General features: G+C 46.0%; 1 protein-coding gene across 1 annotated transcript in view; it reads left to right on the forward strand.

Moving 5' to 3' along the window:
- Positions 1-17,945, forward strand: part of ppargc1a (peroxisome proliferator-activated receptor gamma, coactivator 1 alpha) — a 160,396-nt gene that overhangs the window by 11,555 nt on the left and 130,896 nt on the right. The window contains exon 2 of the mRNA XM_088417790.1: positions 2,868-2,915. Within this exon, the coding sequence (XP_088273916.1) occupies positions 2,886-2,915 (30 nt within the window). The 5' untranslated portion in view covers positions 2,868-2,885. The remainder of the gene's footprint in view (positions 1-2,867; positions 2,916-17,945) is intronic.

Consider the following 17,945-nt stretch of genomic DNA (forward strand, 5'->3'; position numbering starts at 1 on the left):
CACCCGGTTATCAACAACTATTTTCAGACTAAATTGGGACCACATTGGACAGGCTAAAACACAACCCAGTTTTCAACGAGTCAAGTGTGGATTTAGCCCAAAATCCAACGTGCAGAAGACGTCCGGTGCTATGTGAGTTATTTTCCAAGGATTTGCCCTGCGATTCACACAGAGTATACAACAGTCGTAACCGTTTCACTCTGACGCTCCAGCACGCGCCGCCCGGATTTCGCTAACGAGAAATATTAGCGAGCTAGCCGGGACGCCTCTCAGGCTGGGTCAGGGCTGATGTTTGTTTTGTGTGACGCATGCAGAAACTCTCCACAATGTTTACCCCTGTATTCCCGCTTTGGGGCGTGTTTGCGTGTGCATTATATGAGTTTAGCGCGCACCCTCACGTGACTCGGGTACGCAATATACGGGAGTGCAAAGGGATGCAAGCCAGGCCACGCTCGTGATTCAATACGCACCCCCGCGGACCCAGGCTTACGGTAGTGCATGTGCTGATGAAAAAGTAATGTAGTGTGTCTGCAAGGTACTGCCGGCTTTTCCCTGGTGCTTCCTGAACTCCGGCAACTCATCTTCCACACTGGGCTGGCTTCCTTTTCTCTCGCTCCATTTTTTTTCAAATCACAGCTAAAAACAGATCCCAAAAATGCGGTTCTTTGGGTTTTTACTTCGTCCTGGGCGCCAAAGTGCTCAGTGAGTAAGAGTCCCGTTTTTTTTTTTTTCAAGTATAAATAAATGATCATGAATATGGATCTCCTACAAAAAGTCCCAGATGTTTTGGTTTTGGAAATTGTTTTAGGCAAACACGTCTGAATAAGCGTCCCCCGGTTCGCAACGATATTTGCATCTTTTGGTCTTGAACAAACTAACAAAAGACGGAATATCGCAGAAGAAAGCGGGATGGGACACGGCAAGTTAAATCCGTCCTTGAGCTCGGAGCGCTGACTTGGCAAAGTTTCCTGACGCCGCTCTGAAAAGTCTGCAACCTCATTAGGAAAGTTTACCCAAGGACTCGGCTATTTATCTAGCGCTTCCGAGACACGTGCTTGGTACGCTGTACTGGCGCCGCACGTTTTCTAAAGCGACACCACGTTCGCTTGCCGTGTCTGTTACGGGGAGACGGACGCCGCCGCTGTGGTTGAAAGTCACCCATTTTCTGACGTTCAAAGTGACGCTAAGCATATTTAGCCACGTTCAACGTTCATATTTTGTCGAGACCTGATTTGATATCGGGTTTTTTTCTTTCATTACCAAGGAGGGAAAATGACATCACTTATATTCAGGGTAACGTCACATGACCGTACCCGGAGAGCAAGTGAGCCGCGATTGGTCGTTATATGAGCCTTGGACACGTGACGTCAGTTTCATACATACATAGAAAATTTGAAGTTATGTATAAAAACAGTGGAAAATTTACTATTTAACTATGTCCAAATTTATTTACCAAAATATATGAAATTGTGTCTAAAACCTTTGAAAATTAACTGTTGAGCTCATCTAATTACGTCCAAATTTACGTACTGCAAAATTTGAACTTTAGTCTAAAAAAAGAGGACAGTCAAGTTGTGTTGAACTCGTTCAATGGGGTCCGAGTTTAATTATTAGAAAATTTGTGGAAAATTGATCTGATTTTGAGAAGCTTTCTACCAGAAAGAATTCCAGGACTTTGCAAAATATCAATGAGATGTTTTCACAGAAGAACTAACTCTTTCAGTGCCAAGAGTTATCAGAAAAGGAAACCTCTAGAAGGTTTAGCGTTTTCATTCATCTTTCATGTCTGAATATTGTGTGACCTGGGTGGTATCATGCAAAAGATTGACTTCCATTCCTTACTTTGAATCGCATGTAGGTTATAGCTTTGTTTTAAGTGTGGAAACGCTGCCATCCAAAGGTCACACTTATCACTGCAGTTCTCAATCGGCTTAATATTAGATAAGCACTAGTCAAGGGTGTCAGCTACTCTCCATAAAAAAATTTACTTGACCTAAAGCCATGTTCTGGAGAGAAGCACATTTTTATATTTGCTACCAGCATCTCCCACCTTGCAGCGAGACAGTCCATCGTTGCACCGGGGGCAAAAATCGATGACTCGGGTGGAAAACTCAATGGCATCGTTGCTTCTCAGCGACAAACTTCTCTTAGTTTCTCTCATGAAATCCTATTGCATCGTTTTCTGACCTTGTTTATTTTCCAAATACGATCAACATCATTTCATCCGCCCCGCCGCGTAAACATGGCCGCTCCCCAACATTCTCAAAAGTATTTTGCCAATTTTCTTAAGCACACATCGGCCTCGCATTGGAACGCCGCTCCCACCCAAGCACGGCGACGCCGCTCGGGAGCCCGAGCCCATTTAGCCGCGCCTGTTTGGCGTTTGCCGTGCCAACACACACAAAACAAGCACATTAGCATAAAACCGGGCAAAAGCCGGGCCAAAAAAAAAAGCCGTAATTGCTATCGACAGAATTAGCAAACACATTAGCGCCGCGCTTTAATTAGAAAGTCAAATGTAAAAAATGTCAGGAATGGCGGACGGCTGTCATCCATCACCCATCTCGTTGGAGTTTTTCCGGCCGTTTGTTTCCCGACGCCCAATTTGGTCCGTTGGGCTGCCGGCGGCTTTTAATGACGCCGCCGAGCGGTCGGCGCCGCAAAAAAACCACGGCGGGGTCCTGGCCGCTTAGCTGGGAAAGAGGTGATTGATTGATTATTTTGCCTTCCGATTAGAGCTTTTATGGAAGCTAAAACAAAAAACAAATGTCAAATCAATGCCGATAGCGGGAAAGAACCGCTTAACCCATTTTTCACTCAAGCTGTTGACGAATTTGAGTTTTAATTCCGGCTTTTTCTCGTTTCAGGCGCCGCTGGAGGTGGACATGGAAAAACACTTTCCCTTCCCGTCTCAGGTAGGTCAACGCCTTTTGAAATGATTGGATTAACCGCCGGTAATTGTGTAGGCCTGCTGGAATTTGAGCTATTAGCTTTTTCCAACCATCAAGGTCATACTCGCACAGGCCCAAACGTAAATGGCGACGGGGGAGGGGCATTTTCCCAAATTCACGTTTTTTGGAAAACGTTTTGCCAATTCTGATTGAGGAAAAAAACAAAACACAACATTGTCTCCTGTTGTGTGTTTGTGCACATGGGGTTGTGTGTATCTAAAGCAGTAGTTCTGAAACTGGCATCTGCGGACCCCCGGGGGTCCTTGGCTCCTGACTGCAGGGGTTCCGCCAAATCATTTGGTTTATTAATAATAAAATATATATATTTACGTTACTCTAATTTTAATTTATATTAAATTGTTTAAGCGTCGTTGGCTGTTCAATAAAGCAATAAATTCAAGCAGTTTAAGATACAGTGGACCCCCGGGTTACGGTGTTCCCGCCTTATGTTTTTTTCCACCTTACACCATGGATCACAATGTTTTTTTTGTCCCCTCGTTACATTTTTTTCACCTTACGAAAATCAAAACAAATAAAAAACAACAGCTTCTCAAACATGGCGGTCAGTATACGTTTGACTGGTCACTACAATACTGGCCTGCTATTGGTCGGCGTCGCAGAATCACTAAGATGCTGCTCTGTTATAGGTTGGCGTCACCCTGTCAAAATGGCGGCATGTTAAAGATTTGTTCCCGTGAGAGTGCTTACAATATCATATATATTGTGCATTTTAGTGCTTAATTCAAACTTTAATTGGATCTCGGGTCCCAAGATTGCTAGTGATGTTACGGCATCCTTGGTTTACGTTCTTTTCACTTTACGAAGTGGAATAGTATGTTTTTTCGCCCCCTCTTTACGGCATTTTCTCACTTCACGCCATCGACAACTGTGACAAAATTCAAACTTGGCAGTCAGTGTGTGTGCGTATGACTGCGAGTCATATACATACATTATAGTCACTACATGCAGTTTTTAAATGGTTTGTTTTCATTCAAACCTTTTTTTTTTTTCGAACTGCCTGTGTTTAGAAATGAGAGCAGCACCAACATGTCTTCAACATAACACCAACGCACTTGGATTGTTAGAACACCGCACCAACGCAACACTAACACGCCCGATCAAGGCGTGTTAGTTATAGTTAGTTAGTTATAAGCTCACTAATTGTAATAACCTTGAAGTGGACATGGTTCATTATTTTGGACAGCTGAGAAGTTGAATTTGAAAATTTGCATAAATTTACCAACATTTTCTGACTATAAGCCACAACTTTTTTTGCTCATGATGTGAGCCCGGCGCCTTATAGTCCAGATTGGTTCATCAATGGCAAAAATAGTTTTTTTCCCATGACTTTTGCTGCTGCGGCTTAATATACCGGTGTATAGTCTGAAATTTACGGGTAATTTGAATTCATTGAAAGCCTGATTCGGTTTTTAGCGGTGTGTCCAATTGATGAACCCGTCCAGGATTCCTCCCGGTTTATCGGCCTGTACAAGTAGCGGACCAGGCCGGAACCAACACTCGTATTACTAATACACGAATAAAACGAAGCGGGGGACGATGAGGTAAGTGGTTTGATTTTCATTATTCTGCTCTGTTTTCCGTGTTCAATGATAAGCTTGTTGATTTTTGTCGCTCGTGTACGCACGTGCTAATGGCGCTAAGTGGCCGCCGATGACGATTAGCATTCCGGCTACGAACGGAGCGGAACGGCCGAGGATGTAAAAAGAGTGCGGCGGTGTTCTCGCATTGTTTCACGTGTCTCCGCATCCGACGTGATTGATCGGGTCGCTTGTAAAATTCCCATCGCCGGCCGTATTTCTCTTTTTAAGACTCCCCAGACGGGAGGGGAACGCTCCCCCCCGCCCGCCCCCGCTCGCCTCGCTTTACATGTCCGATCGTTCATCTCTCCGCCGCCGAATTCATTTCAATTAGCGCCATCGTAGCCGCCGCTCTCCCTCTGCATATCGATCGGCGGGCCCCTGCTATCTCCTGCGTGCACGCCCAAGATCACAAGGGTACGCGTGTGTGTGTTGAAACGCAGCGGGCACCTTCGCCACTCCGATCAACAAAAAATATGAGCGGCGGCAAACAATTACCCCCCTAACGAGGGATTAATTGTGTCAAGATGGAGTGAGGGCAGCGCAGAGGTCGCTTGACGCCGTCCATTCCTAATGTGTTTATTTTCATTAGTTAGGCAGATCAGTCTTTCGCTAAGTGGCCTTTTGCCGGCCTTGTTGTGTAGCCTGGTCGCCCGTGTGGGCAAGGAGAGCCACAGAATGTGTTTGGATTACCTTAGATTAGATTAGATTAGATTAGATTAGATTAGGATAGATAGATAGATAGATAGATAGATAGATAGATAGATAGATAGATAGATAGATAGTGTAGCTTGCTAGCTCAAAATACAGCTAGTTAGACAATGACGGATGGCTAGATAACAAGCTAACCATTGAAAGCTAGACCGATAAGTAGCCAGCAAGATAAATTGACACTGTAGCTAGCTATAAAGATAGCTACAGTGTCAATTTAAAGCTAAAGTACTGTAGCTAGATTGCTAGGCATTGGTAGATAAAGTAGATAGCTAAACATTGACAGCCATATCAATATGTAGACATTGATAGTACGATATCTAGAGAGTTAGGTTGTGGTTGCTAGCCAGATTTTTATAGATAACTAGATAGCTAGCTAAATTATATGACAGATAGACAGCTATCTAGCTAGCTATATATTCTAGCTAGATAGCTAGACATTGGTAGATAGCTAGCTAAACATTGATAGAATTGATTGAAAGAAAGCAGTCAATAGTTGTTTATTATGTTTTTTATATTGTTTTTTTCTTGTGTCAATGTTAAAAAAGATACCATTTTAGGTATACTTATCCTGTTTTTATTGATAATGTTGATAATTATTGATAATGTCACCGTGGCAATTGGGGGGGATGTAAAATGTTATGTCTTTCCTGGGGGTTTATGCAAAATACCATTGCGAAGTACTGGCCTAATATTTGTCTTGTTTTTTTTGTCTTGTTTTTTTACCGGTTCTGATCAGCTGAAAATGTTGAGATCAGGACATCCCAAATTTTTACTATATGCCTCATGCTGCAAAAATATGGACGGCGGGCCGCAAATGGCCCCCAAGCGTGAGTTTGGACACCGCTGCATTAAAGGCAAGGAATGCCATATTTTTGTACGCGGCCCTTTTGGGAAGCGATTGGGACACCCCGCCATGAAACGCTAAATATTACTCAAAGTATGAGCGGGGTCTGGCTGTTCTTATGCATATGTCGGAGCAGCTCAAAGTAATATTCCAAGCGCAGACAAAGATCAATGTTGTAATAGCCTTTAACGCTGCCACTTCAACTCATTTGTCACTTATCGATGGCGGCGGCGGCGAGGCGAGTCCTCGGCGCCGCCGTCGCCGCTATCGCCTTGATACATTTGTCGCTTCTCTAACGCGCCCTGTCAAGCCTCCTAAGTGTGTCGTCAAGCCCGAGTCATAACTTGAGGCCAAGCTCTGTCACGTTAGCCCACGACGAGCGATTAGGCGCCCACGCGCCGGCCAAATGAAAAGCGCCGACCGTTTGTTTTCGGGCTAGGCGCGGGAGCCGTCGGGAGCTCGCCGTCCCCCTCGGCCGACGGAGGCGTGAGGCCCGCGTGTTTACATTAGATTTGCCCGCACGTGAGGGCGGCGTCCAAAAGGAATCGCTTTCCGGTTTCGCCTCGACCGACGTGGTTTCAGACGCCGACGTTGACAAAGGGTGAGGAGGGACCCCGGGGGCCTGCGCCGCGTCGCGTGCCGGGTCGGCGTTTGATGGAACGTGTCCGTCGCGCTCTCATTCCGCGGATTGAAATGGAGTCGACAGTTACGGGAAGCCACACGGACTGAAAGCGTTACGGTACAATATCGGCGCCTTCTTTTTTATTTTCGTTCGGCCATCTTTCCCCAATGAAACGGGTGAAAATGCAATTCCGGCCTCCACTTCCAAAAAACAACTGAAAGGAAAATAGCACTCTATAACATTGCGTTTTACAGGATAGTCGGGCTGCAGTAAATACGAATACTTGAGTTATACGGGTGCTGGTATCGTTCGGAAAATGTGGTATCAAAACACCCCTCAAAAAAGATTTTTACTTCGAACTCGGAATTTTGACTTTATTTTCAGAATTGTCAAGTTAAAGTCGGAATTCTCACTTTACGATGAGGAATATGGCTTTAATCTCAGAGTTCTCACTCAAATGTCCAAATTCTGGCTTTTGTTTCTTCAGACGTCTCCCTAGAGAGACTATAAAATTGTTAATGTTGTGATTAAAAAATGAGAATTCTGACGTTATTCTAGTCAATTTTCATTTTAAAGTGAAATTTCTGACTCTTGATGTTATGGAGGAAAAACTGAACGGACATTATGACGAAACCATGAAAACTACTATTAAACAATGTTAACTTACTATTGATGTAATGCGATACATATCAGTATCTTCTGTTATTATTAGAAGAAATGCTATGTATTTAGCATTTAGCTTACAAATTCATTTGAACGTATTCGAATACCCTCGATCGGACATTGCTGCTAAGCGTGTTTGAATATGTCATCCTTTCAACGTATTTAAAAACAAACAAACTGTGAAGAATTGACATATGTGAAGAATGATACCATTTGTGCACAATCATGTCACGCGTCCTTTTGGTCTGCACATCTTGGCCACCGGGGGGCATTATAACCACCACTTTCTTGTGTTCCATCGTTTGCGATATTATTCGATTCTTGCAGAGGATAAAGAATACACGCCTGAGAGTACTGGGATATTTTGTTTGTCTTTTTCCATCTGGCTCTTGCAAAAGTGGAAAAAAAAAACACCTAATGTAGAATTTAAAGCACGCACGATGCGCCGAATGGTCGGAAAGCGAACCGCGATACGGCGAGGCTCGACTATAAAGGACCGAGGACGACACGGCACGGCCTGCTCGTCGACGTCTTCCCCGTCAGCTTGTTTACGTGTGTACGTTAGCCGTGTAAGCGTTATCTCCAGGGTTTGTTTCTTCTTCTCCATTCCTCCGCCTCCTCTTGGCAACCTCTCACGCCCCCCCCCCCCCCACCCCCCTAAAGCTCCACCTCGCTATTTATAGAAGGCCGAGACCATCAAAGCTGTTTCCGTATATCAAAGCCCATCCGATCGTCTCCTCTTTCTCATCCGTGTCTTCTAAAAGGGGAAGGCAGGGAAATTCCCCAGAAGGGGCCGGGAAGCGCCGGCGGGAGAAGGGCTCGGTCGGGGTGGGACGCCAGTGTGGGAACGTGCGAAAAGCGAGTGAGTGGGTTTTCGTGTTTCCTCAAATGTAACTCTTTGGGGTAGCGGCCGCCCGGGGGTTTGATGTGTTGATGCGATGCGGCGTTCATTGTCACCTAATGAAATTACAATGAGCCCTGGGAGGCCCGGAGTGGGCGGGGCCCGCCAGGAGGCGCCGCTGCCGGAATCCATTTTCAAACCAACGCTTTCCCTTCGGCGCGCAACGCCTCCGCCCCCGTCCTCGTACAAACACGGAAAACAAGACCGGCGCCCCGCCGGGACAAGGTTCCCCGTCTTTTCCGTGCCGGGCGGCTACTCGGAGTGCAGCAAAAGTTCATTCATAGATGCCGGACGCTTAACTCTCCCGTTTGGGTGAGCGCTTCCCGTTTCGGTTCCTTGGGTACAACCGTAAGGTGCTAATAAAAGCTTTGAATTTTCTCAAAAATTGACAGTGCGCCGTATAATTCGCTGTGCCAAATGCCAAAATCTGGAATGGCGACATAATAGAAGAAACACGCCCGGTATATTCGCTGGCAGCGATAAACCAATCAGAGAACATTAATACGTGAAATACGTACACTGGCAGCGATTTAGCAGTCGGAGAAAATTATGTAATACGTACGGTACGTACGCTAGCAGCGATAAACCAGAAACCAATCGGAAAACATTTCGGAACACGTGCTGGCGGCGATAAACCAATCAGAGAACATTAATACGTGAAATACGTACACTGGCAGCGATATAGCAGTCGGAGAAAATGACGTAACACGTGAAGTACGGACGCTGGCGGCGATATAGCAGTCAGAGAAGATTATGTAATACGTACGGTACGTACGCTAACAGCGATAAACCAGAAACCAATCGGAAAACATTTCGGAACACGTGCTGGCGGCGATAAACCAATCAGAGAACATTAATACGTGAAATACGTACACTGGCAGCGATTTAGCAGTCGGAGAAAATTACGTAACACGTGAAGTACGGACGCTGGCGGCGATATAGCGGTCAGAGAAGATTATGTAATACGTACGGTACGTACGCTAGCAGCGATAAACCAGAAACCAATCGGAAAACATTTCGGAACACGTGCTGGCGGCGATAAACCAATCAGAGAACATTAATACGTGAAATACGTACACTGGCAGCGATATAGCAGTCGGAGAAAATTACGTAACACGTGAAGTACGGACGCTGGCGGCGATATAGCGGTCAGAGAAGATTATGTAATACGTACATTACGTACGCTTTTTGCTAAATACCAATAACTGAATCATAAAAGTGTAAAAAAAAATTTCACTAAAGACATCAGAATTAGATTTTTTAAAAACTAGAAATTTATAGTTGAAAGTCAAATGAAAACATTTTCTTTTTAAATCCAGTTAATCGGTTTATTGACAAAAAATGGACAAATTAATCGATTATTGAAATAATCTTTTGTCGCAACTCTACTTAAAAGCTTTGGAAAAAAATAGCATAAACCAAATTAGAACTTCAAATTAAAACTGCTATGCAACATGCAAATCCAACATTCATCTTCTTAATGCTACAATGCTAGCTAACACTGGTTTGTGGGAGCTGCGCATGCACATTTTGAATATTATCAGCATTAAAAGTTACACGGTAACATTTTCAGTGACACAGGCCAACTACCTTCCTAAAATTTTCCTTCACCTCACAAAGCGAAAACACATTACTGTACTTGATTGAAATCAATTTTTAAAAGCAGGTTTATGGAGGGACCGCAAACTGTTTCAAACTGTTATTTTTTTTCCATTGATTTAACATGAAAATGGGTCACTTTGCGCCACTTAATGTTGTGCCGCGTACCTGTGTGTGACATGGTGTTCGGCATGCTGGCTCCGCTCCGCCATTTAAAGGACCCATTCAAGATATGCAAACTAGCCGGGAAAAAAAAGCAAGTGCGAAAACCTTGTTTTTCATCACCCGGCGGGATTGTGGAAACGAGTGCGCGTTCATTTTGTTTGTTTGTTTGTTGTCAAGAGAGCGAAATGACGAGCGCAACCTTAAATGCACTCAAATAGAAACAAAAACAATTCCTTTCATCTCTTTGCTTTGTGCGAAGCAAATCTCGGTGAAGATAGAAGACGGTGCGAAGCTCATGTGCAGCGTGGCCCCTTCACAGACAACTGGCCAAAACATATTTGAAGAATTTGAGTAGTCATACAATAGCGAATTTCTCCGTTTACAAGTTGTTTTTTTCCCCTCATTTTCAAAGCGTTTCCTCAACTTAGTCGACTTATAACCGCATAACTCAAAGCGGACCAATTTTTGAATTGGTAACCACTCACGATAGAACAAAGCTTTACCGTTCCGCCATTTTGAAACGAGTGAAGCTGACCACTAGCAGACCAGCATTGTAGTCATGCGTTGCATGGAAGCAGTTAGACAGCAATAGTAAATAAGTGCAATTACCAAAAACGCCTGCAGATGGAGAGAAAACAACACAAATACAGCCAACCCCCTAGGGTCATGACAGTTGTTTCTGTCTCAAAACAGGGAAAATACCATAAATAGGGGACGAAAAAACTCAGTATTCCAGGTCTCAATATGAAAACAACGTAAGCTAGGGACGCTGTAACACGGGGGTCCACCGTATATCAACCTGCTACGGAGGACTGCTATATTTGAAGGGGAAGGTTTTCATTTTTTGGGGGGGGGGCATTCGGCGTCAAGGGGTGAATGTGGGTAAAAGTTGTTTTGACCCTGGATACGGTGGTATATACACGATATACATATATATTTTTGCCTCATTATCAGGTCTCTTATGTAGCGTTCCGTGGAACGGCAAGCGCATGAGCATCTCGTACGTGTGCAAAACAAAACGGCGTCACGGGCTTTGGAGGCAATTATGTCCTGTCAGGCTGATGTTAAAGGTGTACAAGCCCCGTACACACCTGCGCAAACACACCCGACTGCCGCAGAATGATGCATCGCACACGCTGCGTGTGTGTGTGTGAGTGAGTGGGGGAAAGGGGCGGGGGGCACGGCTGCACTTGCGCGTGTTGAAATATGGCCCCCATATTTCACTGCGCACACAGCATTTGTAAATGCCAAGCGCTTTCCCGCGTCCGCTCGCCCTTCCACTCTCGCTCTCTCTCTCTCTCCCGCTCGTGATTGGACCATCCCCCGCCGAGGCTTTGGCTTTTAAGAAATTGAAGGAATCATCCACCAGGAATTGCGGTGGGGGGGTTGGGGGGGTTGCCGGAGCCTGCCTCCAAATATTGGGAAGTTGTTGTCAACAAAGACAAAAAAACAGAGGTCATGTTTTTGTGCAGGCTGGAAATTTTGGAGCGATTTCTCGTGTGTGTGTGCGCGTGCGTGCGTGTGTGTATATGTGTGCCTTGTGTCGATTGGCGGTAACCATGAAATCACTTTTATCACAAAGGATGATGGGAGCCAAAGATGAGAGGGCTTGCTTGGCCCCACTCTTACCTTTTAGTGTCTCTCTCTCTCTCTATCTCTTTTTTTCCCTTTCTCTCTCTCTCTCTCCCTCTCTCTCTCTCCACCCACTCCCCCGGCGCCGCACTCATTCAATCTCCCGAACCGTCACAGTAAATGGCTAAATTTATAACTGCCACTTCAGCTGACAATCACACGCTATCACTCCATTCTCACTGTCTGTCTCACTGTAGTGGTCGGAAGAGGAGGAGAGCCAAGGCGGCCATGTTGAGGCGGGGCAACCCGAGGCCGTTGCCGCAGAAGACGTGACTCTTGCCATATTCATTTTTCTTTCCGGTTTTTTTTTTTTTTTTGGGGGGGGGGGGTGGGTAGGTATGTGTTAACCCGTTTCAATGCAATTAGCATTTTATGTACTGGCAGAAACAGAGAGTGCTCGCTCTGATACCCTGTGGTACACCAAGGTTGGATATATATTTTTTTTCTAATTGTGTTTTTCATATTTCCGATTGACTTAACTGGTCAAATGTGTTCCCTTTTTTTCTCATGAAAACTACCGTACCTTTTATACAACTTTGGCTGAAGCATTTGTAAGACATCGGCAATCAACTCAAGAAACATGTTTACCTGCAGCTCGACTGGTTTGTTGGATAAACGTTTGAAATACAGACGAGATACACGTTTGATATTAGGGGTAAAATGAATCCTCAAGTAATTTGAGTACCTTGGCAATTTTTCATCCCGGGTAACCCTTCTATACAGCGGGAAAAAATTAAGCTAACCGCAGCCACAATTATTCATGGGATTCATGACAGAAAAACAACGCCAACGTGGTGAGAAGGCCAACTTCAAAATAACCCTTAGGTTCGATAATAACATATGGACTTCAATGCCTTGGTATGCTTTTATTTTGAAGTTAAGCTTAGCAGTGTCTCACGGCATAACAGCTGAATTGACACTGAATTCAACAACACAACGCTGTGTTGTTGCAGCCAGCGCTCACAGCAGCAAAAGGCACAAAACTCAAGGCTTACACTTTGTTTTAGGGTTAGGGTCAGGGTATTTTTTTTGTTTGTTTAAAATCTGACTTATCCAGAGAGTGAATTAGTCATCTCCTATGCAGTTTACATTTTAGTAAATTAGCTTACATTATCATATAGGAAGAAAAGGTTACCTGGTGTTATACCCTGTTGTGCACCAATGATTGTGTTGGAGTACAAAAGTGTTTTCAATTTTGTGGCTGGTATGTGAGCGTTTAAAAACACAGCCAATCTATAAGTTAGCTATTGCTGATGGTAATTGGAACCTGATTGGTTCGTCGGACAACTTTTGATTACCAACCGGAGTTGCGCGGTGCAACACCATATGCCGAGGATGAATTTCCTTCTTTTTAATTAGTTTTTAGCAACAAACAACTTTTTCCTGCTTGTGATTGGCCGGACTGGCCTGGTGGCGTGTCACGCAATCTGTTGTTTTTGCGGCCGGTCCGCCCGATCGATGTTATTCCTCTCCAATTTCCCCCGCCCCTTGCCCATTGCTGTTTCCTGTCCCCGTGCGGGTTGGCCCGTGTCAAGGCCTCTGTCTCCCGCCCTCGTTTGACACGCCGCTCGTAATGGCCAGACGGGGGAATACCGCGCTCCGGCCCCATCGCTGGCGGTCGTCTCCCCCCTCTGTCCCAGAAGCCTCGCTGTCGCAAAATGGAGAAAATCAATGGAAGGCGAGCTCTCCAATGGCCGACGCGGGGACTTGATTCGGTGTCTATAAATTGGTATGCAAGGAAAGAGGGAGCGGCTGAAAAGGGGGACGGCGCTTTTACTGACACAATCAAGCTGGGGACGTTTGTCGCCGCTCGTCACTTTTTCCCGCCAGCCAGTGGACATGACAGCCGAGGCGGCCGATCGGCGAGTGGCGGGCTCCCAGGACCCGAGCGCGGAGTGACAGATGACGCCGTCGTGCTCAAACCATCATGATGGCCGGCAAGCGTGGGGGTGAGGGATGGCGGGCGAGAGGCGGGACGAGATGTCTTGTGACAGTATCAAAACCCAGCAGACTTGACACCGCGTCCGTCAGCATTTTGGGAAAGAACTTAGCTGCCGTGGCTGAGGAGACGTTCTTTTTTTTTTTTTTTAAGTGCCAGGCTTACTTGTAAACAACTTCTTTTGTTTTAAGCTTCCTGAAAATGACTCGGCTGAACACTCACCGATTTATGCAAACGTGCTTATCCCGGTGAAAAAACAAAAGCGCCCCTAGAACGTTAAAAACAAAATATCCTCCAACAACCAATCCAAGAAACAATGTCCAACAGAAAGCAAGATAGAGCAAGCAATCCTGTCATGTGAAGAACAAAGTTTGGAGCCAGGAGCAGACAGGATACAATCGAAGAAACTACAACTCGAAAAACTACATTTGGAAACTAAAGTCATTGCAATGGACTTTCTAAGACTTAGAAACTGAATTTAGATGTTCTTGGCTTGATGTTCTTACGTTATGTGACTGAAAACCCTCATCAACCCTCTAAGAAATAATAAAGCAAACCCAAACACCATAGCAAATGGTATGTCAATCAGGGAACAAACCAGTCATGGCTACCCGTATCGTAAAAACGAAGCTGAATTATAAATAAAAATGACAAATGCATGACCATAGTAAATGCATCACCATTGATAAAACTACAAAGTAACGATTCACTTTTTAATACCCCGTGTTCTTGGATGTGAAAATGAAGACACTAGGAAGAGGGAGGAACAAAAAGGCTTGAGCAATGCTCCATAACAGGGGAGTATAGTATGACAAAAACTTCAGCATACACAGCCAAATTTAAAACAAACATATAGACTTGCACATGTGGGTGGCGGGGAATACGGGCAGGAGAGGGGGGTGGCGTGAAAGAACCAGTCCAACCAGCAGCTGCAGCTTTTTTTTCAAGGCGGGCGCATCTGCAGTGCAAAGTCAACCTGTCCATCAGTCATGCATGAAAAAGTCTTTAGGACCAATTTCCAAAACCGAACTGAAAAATTGACCAATTTAATACGAGGCAAAACTTGCGGCCGGATCCTCCTTTAGGGTCCCTCCTTTGGGGCCCGATCCCACTCGGGGCCGAACGTTCGCAAATGTTGGCGGAGGTAGCAGATGCGTGTTCGCGTCAGGGATTCATCGGGGTTCCATCCGGGTCGTAAACATCCCTCAAATCTGTTTAAGCCCCTATCTCACTGAGAGGCAAACGTTGGCAAGTGTCAGCAAGGGTGGCGGCTCTTTTGATCTTGTTGGGGTTCGTTCCGGGCCGCCAGCGTTGGCCAGAGGGTCACTGAACTTGGCCAGGCGGTCGCAAAGACATTTCCAAAATGCGACAAAAGCAGTACACGTGAACCTCTGGTGAACTCCTGCAGCCACGAACGAAGGCTGACAAGATCAAAAGAGCTGCTACCCTCCCCTACGCTCGCTGTTGTTGGCCCCTCGGTGGAATGGGGGCTTGAGGACATTCTCAAACCATTTTAACCGTTTTTATCGTTATGAGGAATTTTTGATTTTTTTGGGCAAGAAACATTAAAACTGTTTGAGAACGTCTTAAGAATGCTTAGAGAACATTTGCGATCGTCAACAATGTCTGACAAAAACGAACCATTCGGCTCCGATATCTTCAAATGCGTTTGCAGATTTTTTCGTAGTACATGCACAAAAGTGGTTAGCCAATGTTCTTTAAAGGTAGCAAACGTTTGGGAAATACTCACCAAACGGTTGCTGACGGTTTGATTTTTGTGTCCACAAGAAACTTCCAACATACTCAAACGGCCAACATCTGGCGTAACATCTCTCGCAAATGTACACCTCTCCGTTGGATAGGGACTTTTCAACTTTTGTCAACACTCACCAATATTTTGACCCTAAGGACTTTATTCATCTCCTTTCGTCTTCTTCGGAGCTTATTCTTTTCAGGGTCACAAAGATCTTGAGTCTTGCCCAGCTACGATCTGGATTGCTCGCCACTCGCTCATACGCACTTAAGAGACAAGAAACTTCATATTCACACCATCACTGAGTGGGAATTGAATCTACACCACCTACACAGAAATCTTTGGACCTACTTGAAGCACGCAAGCAGCTCTTAGTGAAGTTAAATTCAAAAGCATTTTTTTCCTCGACCGTCTACTGTGGACGTCAAGTTTGGTAATCATTCCGTGGGTTTGCCCTGAAAAAAAGGCTGCCGGAGCCCATTTACCGCTTATAGCTTTCATTTTTGATTTGTACTTCCTGTTTTGTGCCGGAGTTTGTTTACATGAGTCATAGAACCCCGGCCTCTCATTGGCCAAATTCTGAACGCCTCGTGAGATATGCCTCATCTGTAGAGAACATGCCGTAACCTTTGACGCCTTCCCCATCCCTCCGCGTTATGAGCACGGATCACCAAAAAAGGAAGGACGTTTGTTTCATGTTTTTTCCTCATATCCATACTTAGATCCGTGCTGCAAAACCCGGGGTAAAGAGACAGCATCCAAACCATCGCCCGCCTTTCGTAACGGGGCGTCGTAAAAATCCGCGAGCTGATTATGGGATATCGTCCTACAACGTTGAGAGCAAAATCTGCTTGATGAAACCGAAGCGCAGCTCCTTTTTCTCTCCCCGTCATTGACCTGGTATGAGTTGTGACAGCACTTAATTCCCATGGAATCACCGTAACAGTCAATAATGGCGCCAACGGTACGGCAATGACCTCCAGGATAGTGTTATTGACCTATTTAGCATACACGCCGGGCGCGCGCAAATGGACAGACGCTTTATTTGTGGTGTTATTTATTGGCCCTGCAACATGACTGTAATTCCCGTCCGGGGACTCTGCTGGAATGCAGTTATAGATTATTATGATTGCTACTTATTAGCGTGTGTGCGCGCGCCGCGGTGGGAGAGATTATCCTGAGCTGTTTGAATAAAGAAAACACGAGCAGTCTTGTACAAATTGTTATTGGAATAGTTTGAACGCGTCTAACTTCAAGGACAAAAGAGCCGCAAGTTTTGTTTTTTCGTTCGTTCCTGTCGGGAGACATCATTACATGGGAAACGTAGCAAACGTTTAGCATTCACTTGGTCCTGGGAATTGATATTTCGCCGGGCGGACCCTGTCACACAACACACACTTACACGCACGTCCTTATTTTTTGTCAGAAAAGACAACGAGCACAGCATGGGGTATCCTTGCTGCGCTCCATTCCGGGCAGTCAAAATCCAGGGCGGAGTCACATCAAGATTTTGGCAATCGGATGTTATTACCGTAGTTTTCGGACTATAAATCGCAGTTTATTTAATAGTTTGGCCAGTCTTGCGACGTGTACCCTTGGGCGACTTATCTGGGGATGGGCGAGAACTGAAACCAGGTGTTGTACTCACACCGGCCTTGCTGGTACTCGTGACCGGCCAATGCCGGGCGGAAGTCAACCACAAGGCGATTGAGCGGAACCTTCCAAGGAAAAACGGCAGCTGACATATATGGACGAGGCGTGCAAACAAGCAGGATTCCTCTCTGCGTTTGCGGGTGAAAAAAAGGAAAAAAATGTGCCGCCTCACAGGTACCCGGTATCTCGGCGGGATTAATTGCTCATTTAGCAACTCTTTTCCATATTTCACGCTTGAGAGAGGATCCAAATTAGCTTTGCCATCGGGGTTCACGTCTTCCCCGCAGGGCTCGGGATGACCACGGCAACTTCACATGAGCTCCGTCGCGATCTTTGTAAATTAGCCTTACGGCGCCCGACCAGCCTCGAAGAGCGGGAAAGGTCGCGCCGGCGATTCGGGCGCCGACGCGGCCGCGGAATCGGCCTAATGGGGCGGGAAGCCGAAGCGGATGGCTTTCCTCGGACGCTCGGCTGCACTGATACATCTCCTGCCTTTCTCCTCTCGCGAGCGCTCGTCCATCCGCGCCGTCCTGATGAGTCGTGTCATTAAAGCCGGCGTCCGCCGAGGAGGTAATTAGCCAAAGTGCGGTATTAATCAGCGAGCGCGGCCTCTCGCGCCTGCCGGGGTGTCTGGGACCTTCCGTTTTTTTTCTCGGCAGCTACGTCGGCCCGCCGCGCTCCCCTCCCTGTTCCGCGCTCGGTAGACATTAACCTTCCAAGGCTCGGTCATTTGTCTATGACCAGCCCGCGCTCACCCTCGCTCGCGGTATTTCTGCCACGGGACGGAGCCGTAAATGCCAGCGTCGCGAGCGGCGGAGCGCGGCGGCCGGACGGAAGGCCGCAAAATACGATTGGACGTCACACTTTTTTCAACTCAAGCGTGGTCTTTCTTGGATGTTACTCAAGCTGAA

Source organism: Hippichthys cyanospilos, chromosome 1 (genome assembly GCF_059441005.1).
Source record: "Hippichthys cyanospilos isolate Australia breed blue-spotted pipefish chromosome 1, RoL_Hcya_1.0, whole genome shotgun sequence".
Classification (NCBI taxonomy): domain Eukaryota; kingdom Metazoa; phylum Chordata; class Actinopteri; order Syngnathiformes; family Syngnathidae; genus Hippichthys; species Hippichthys cyanospilos.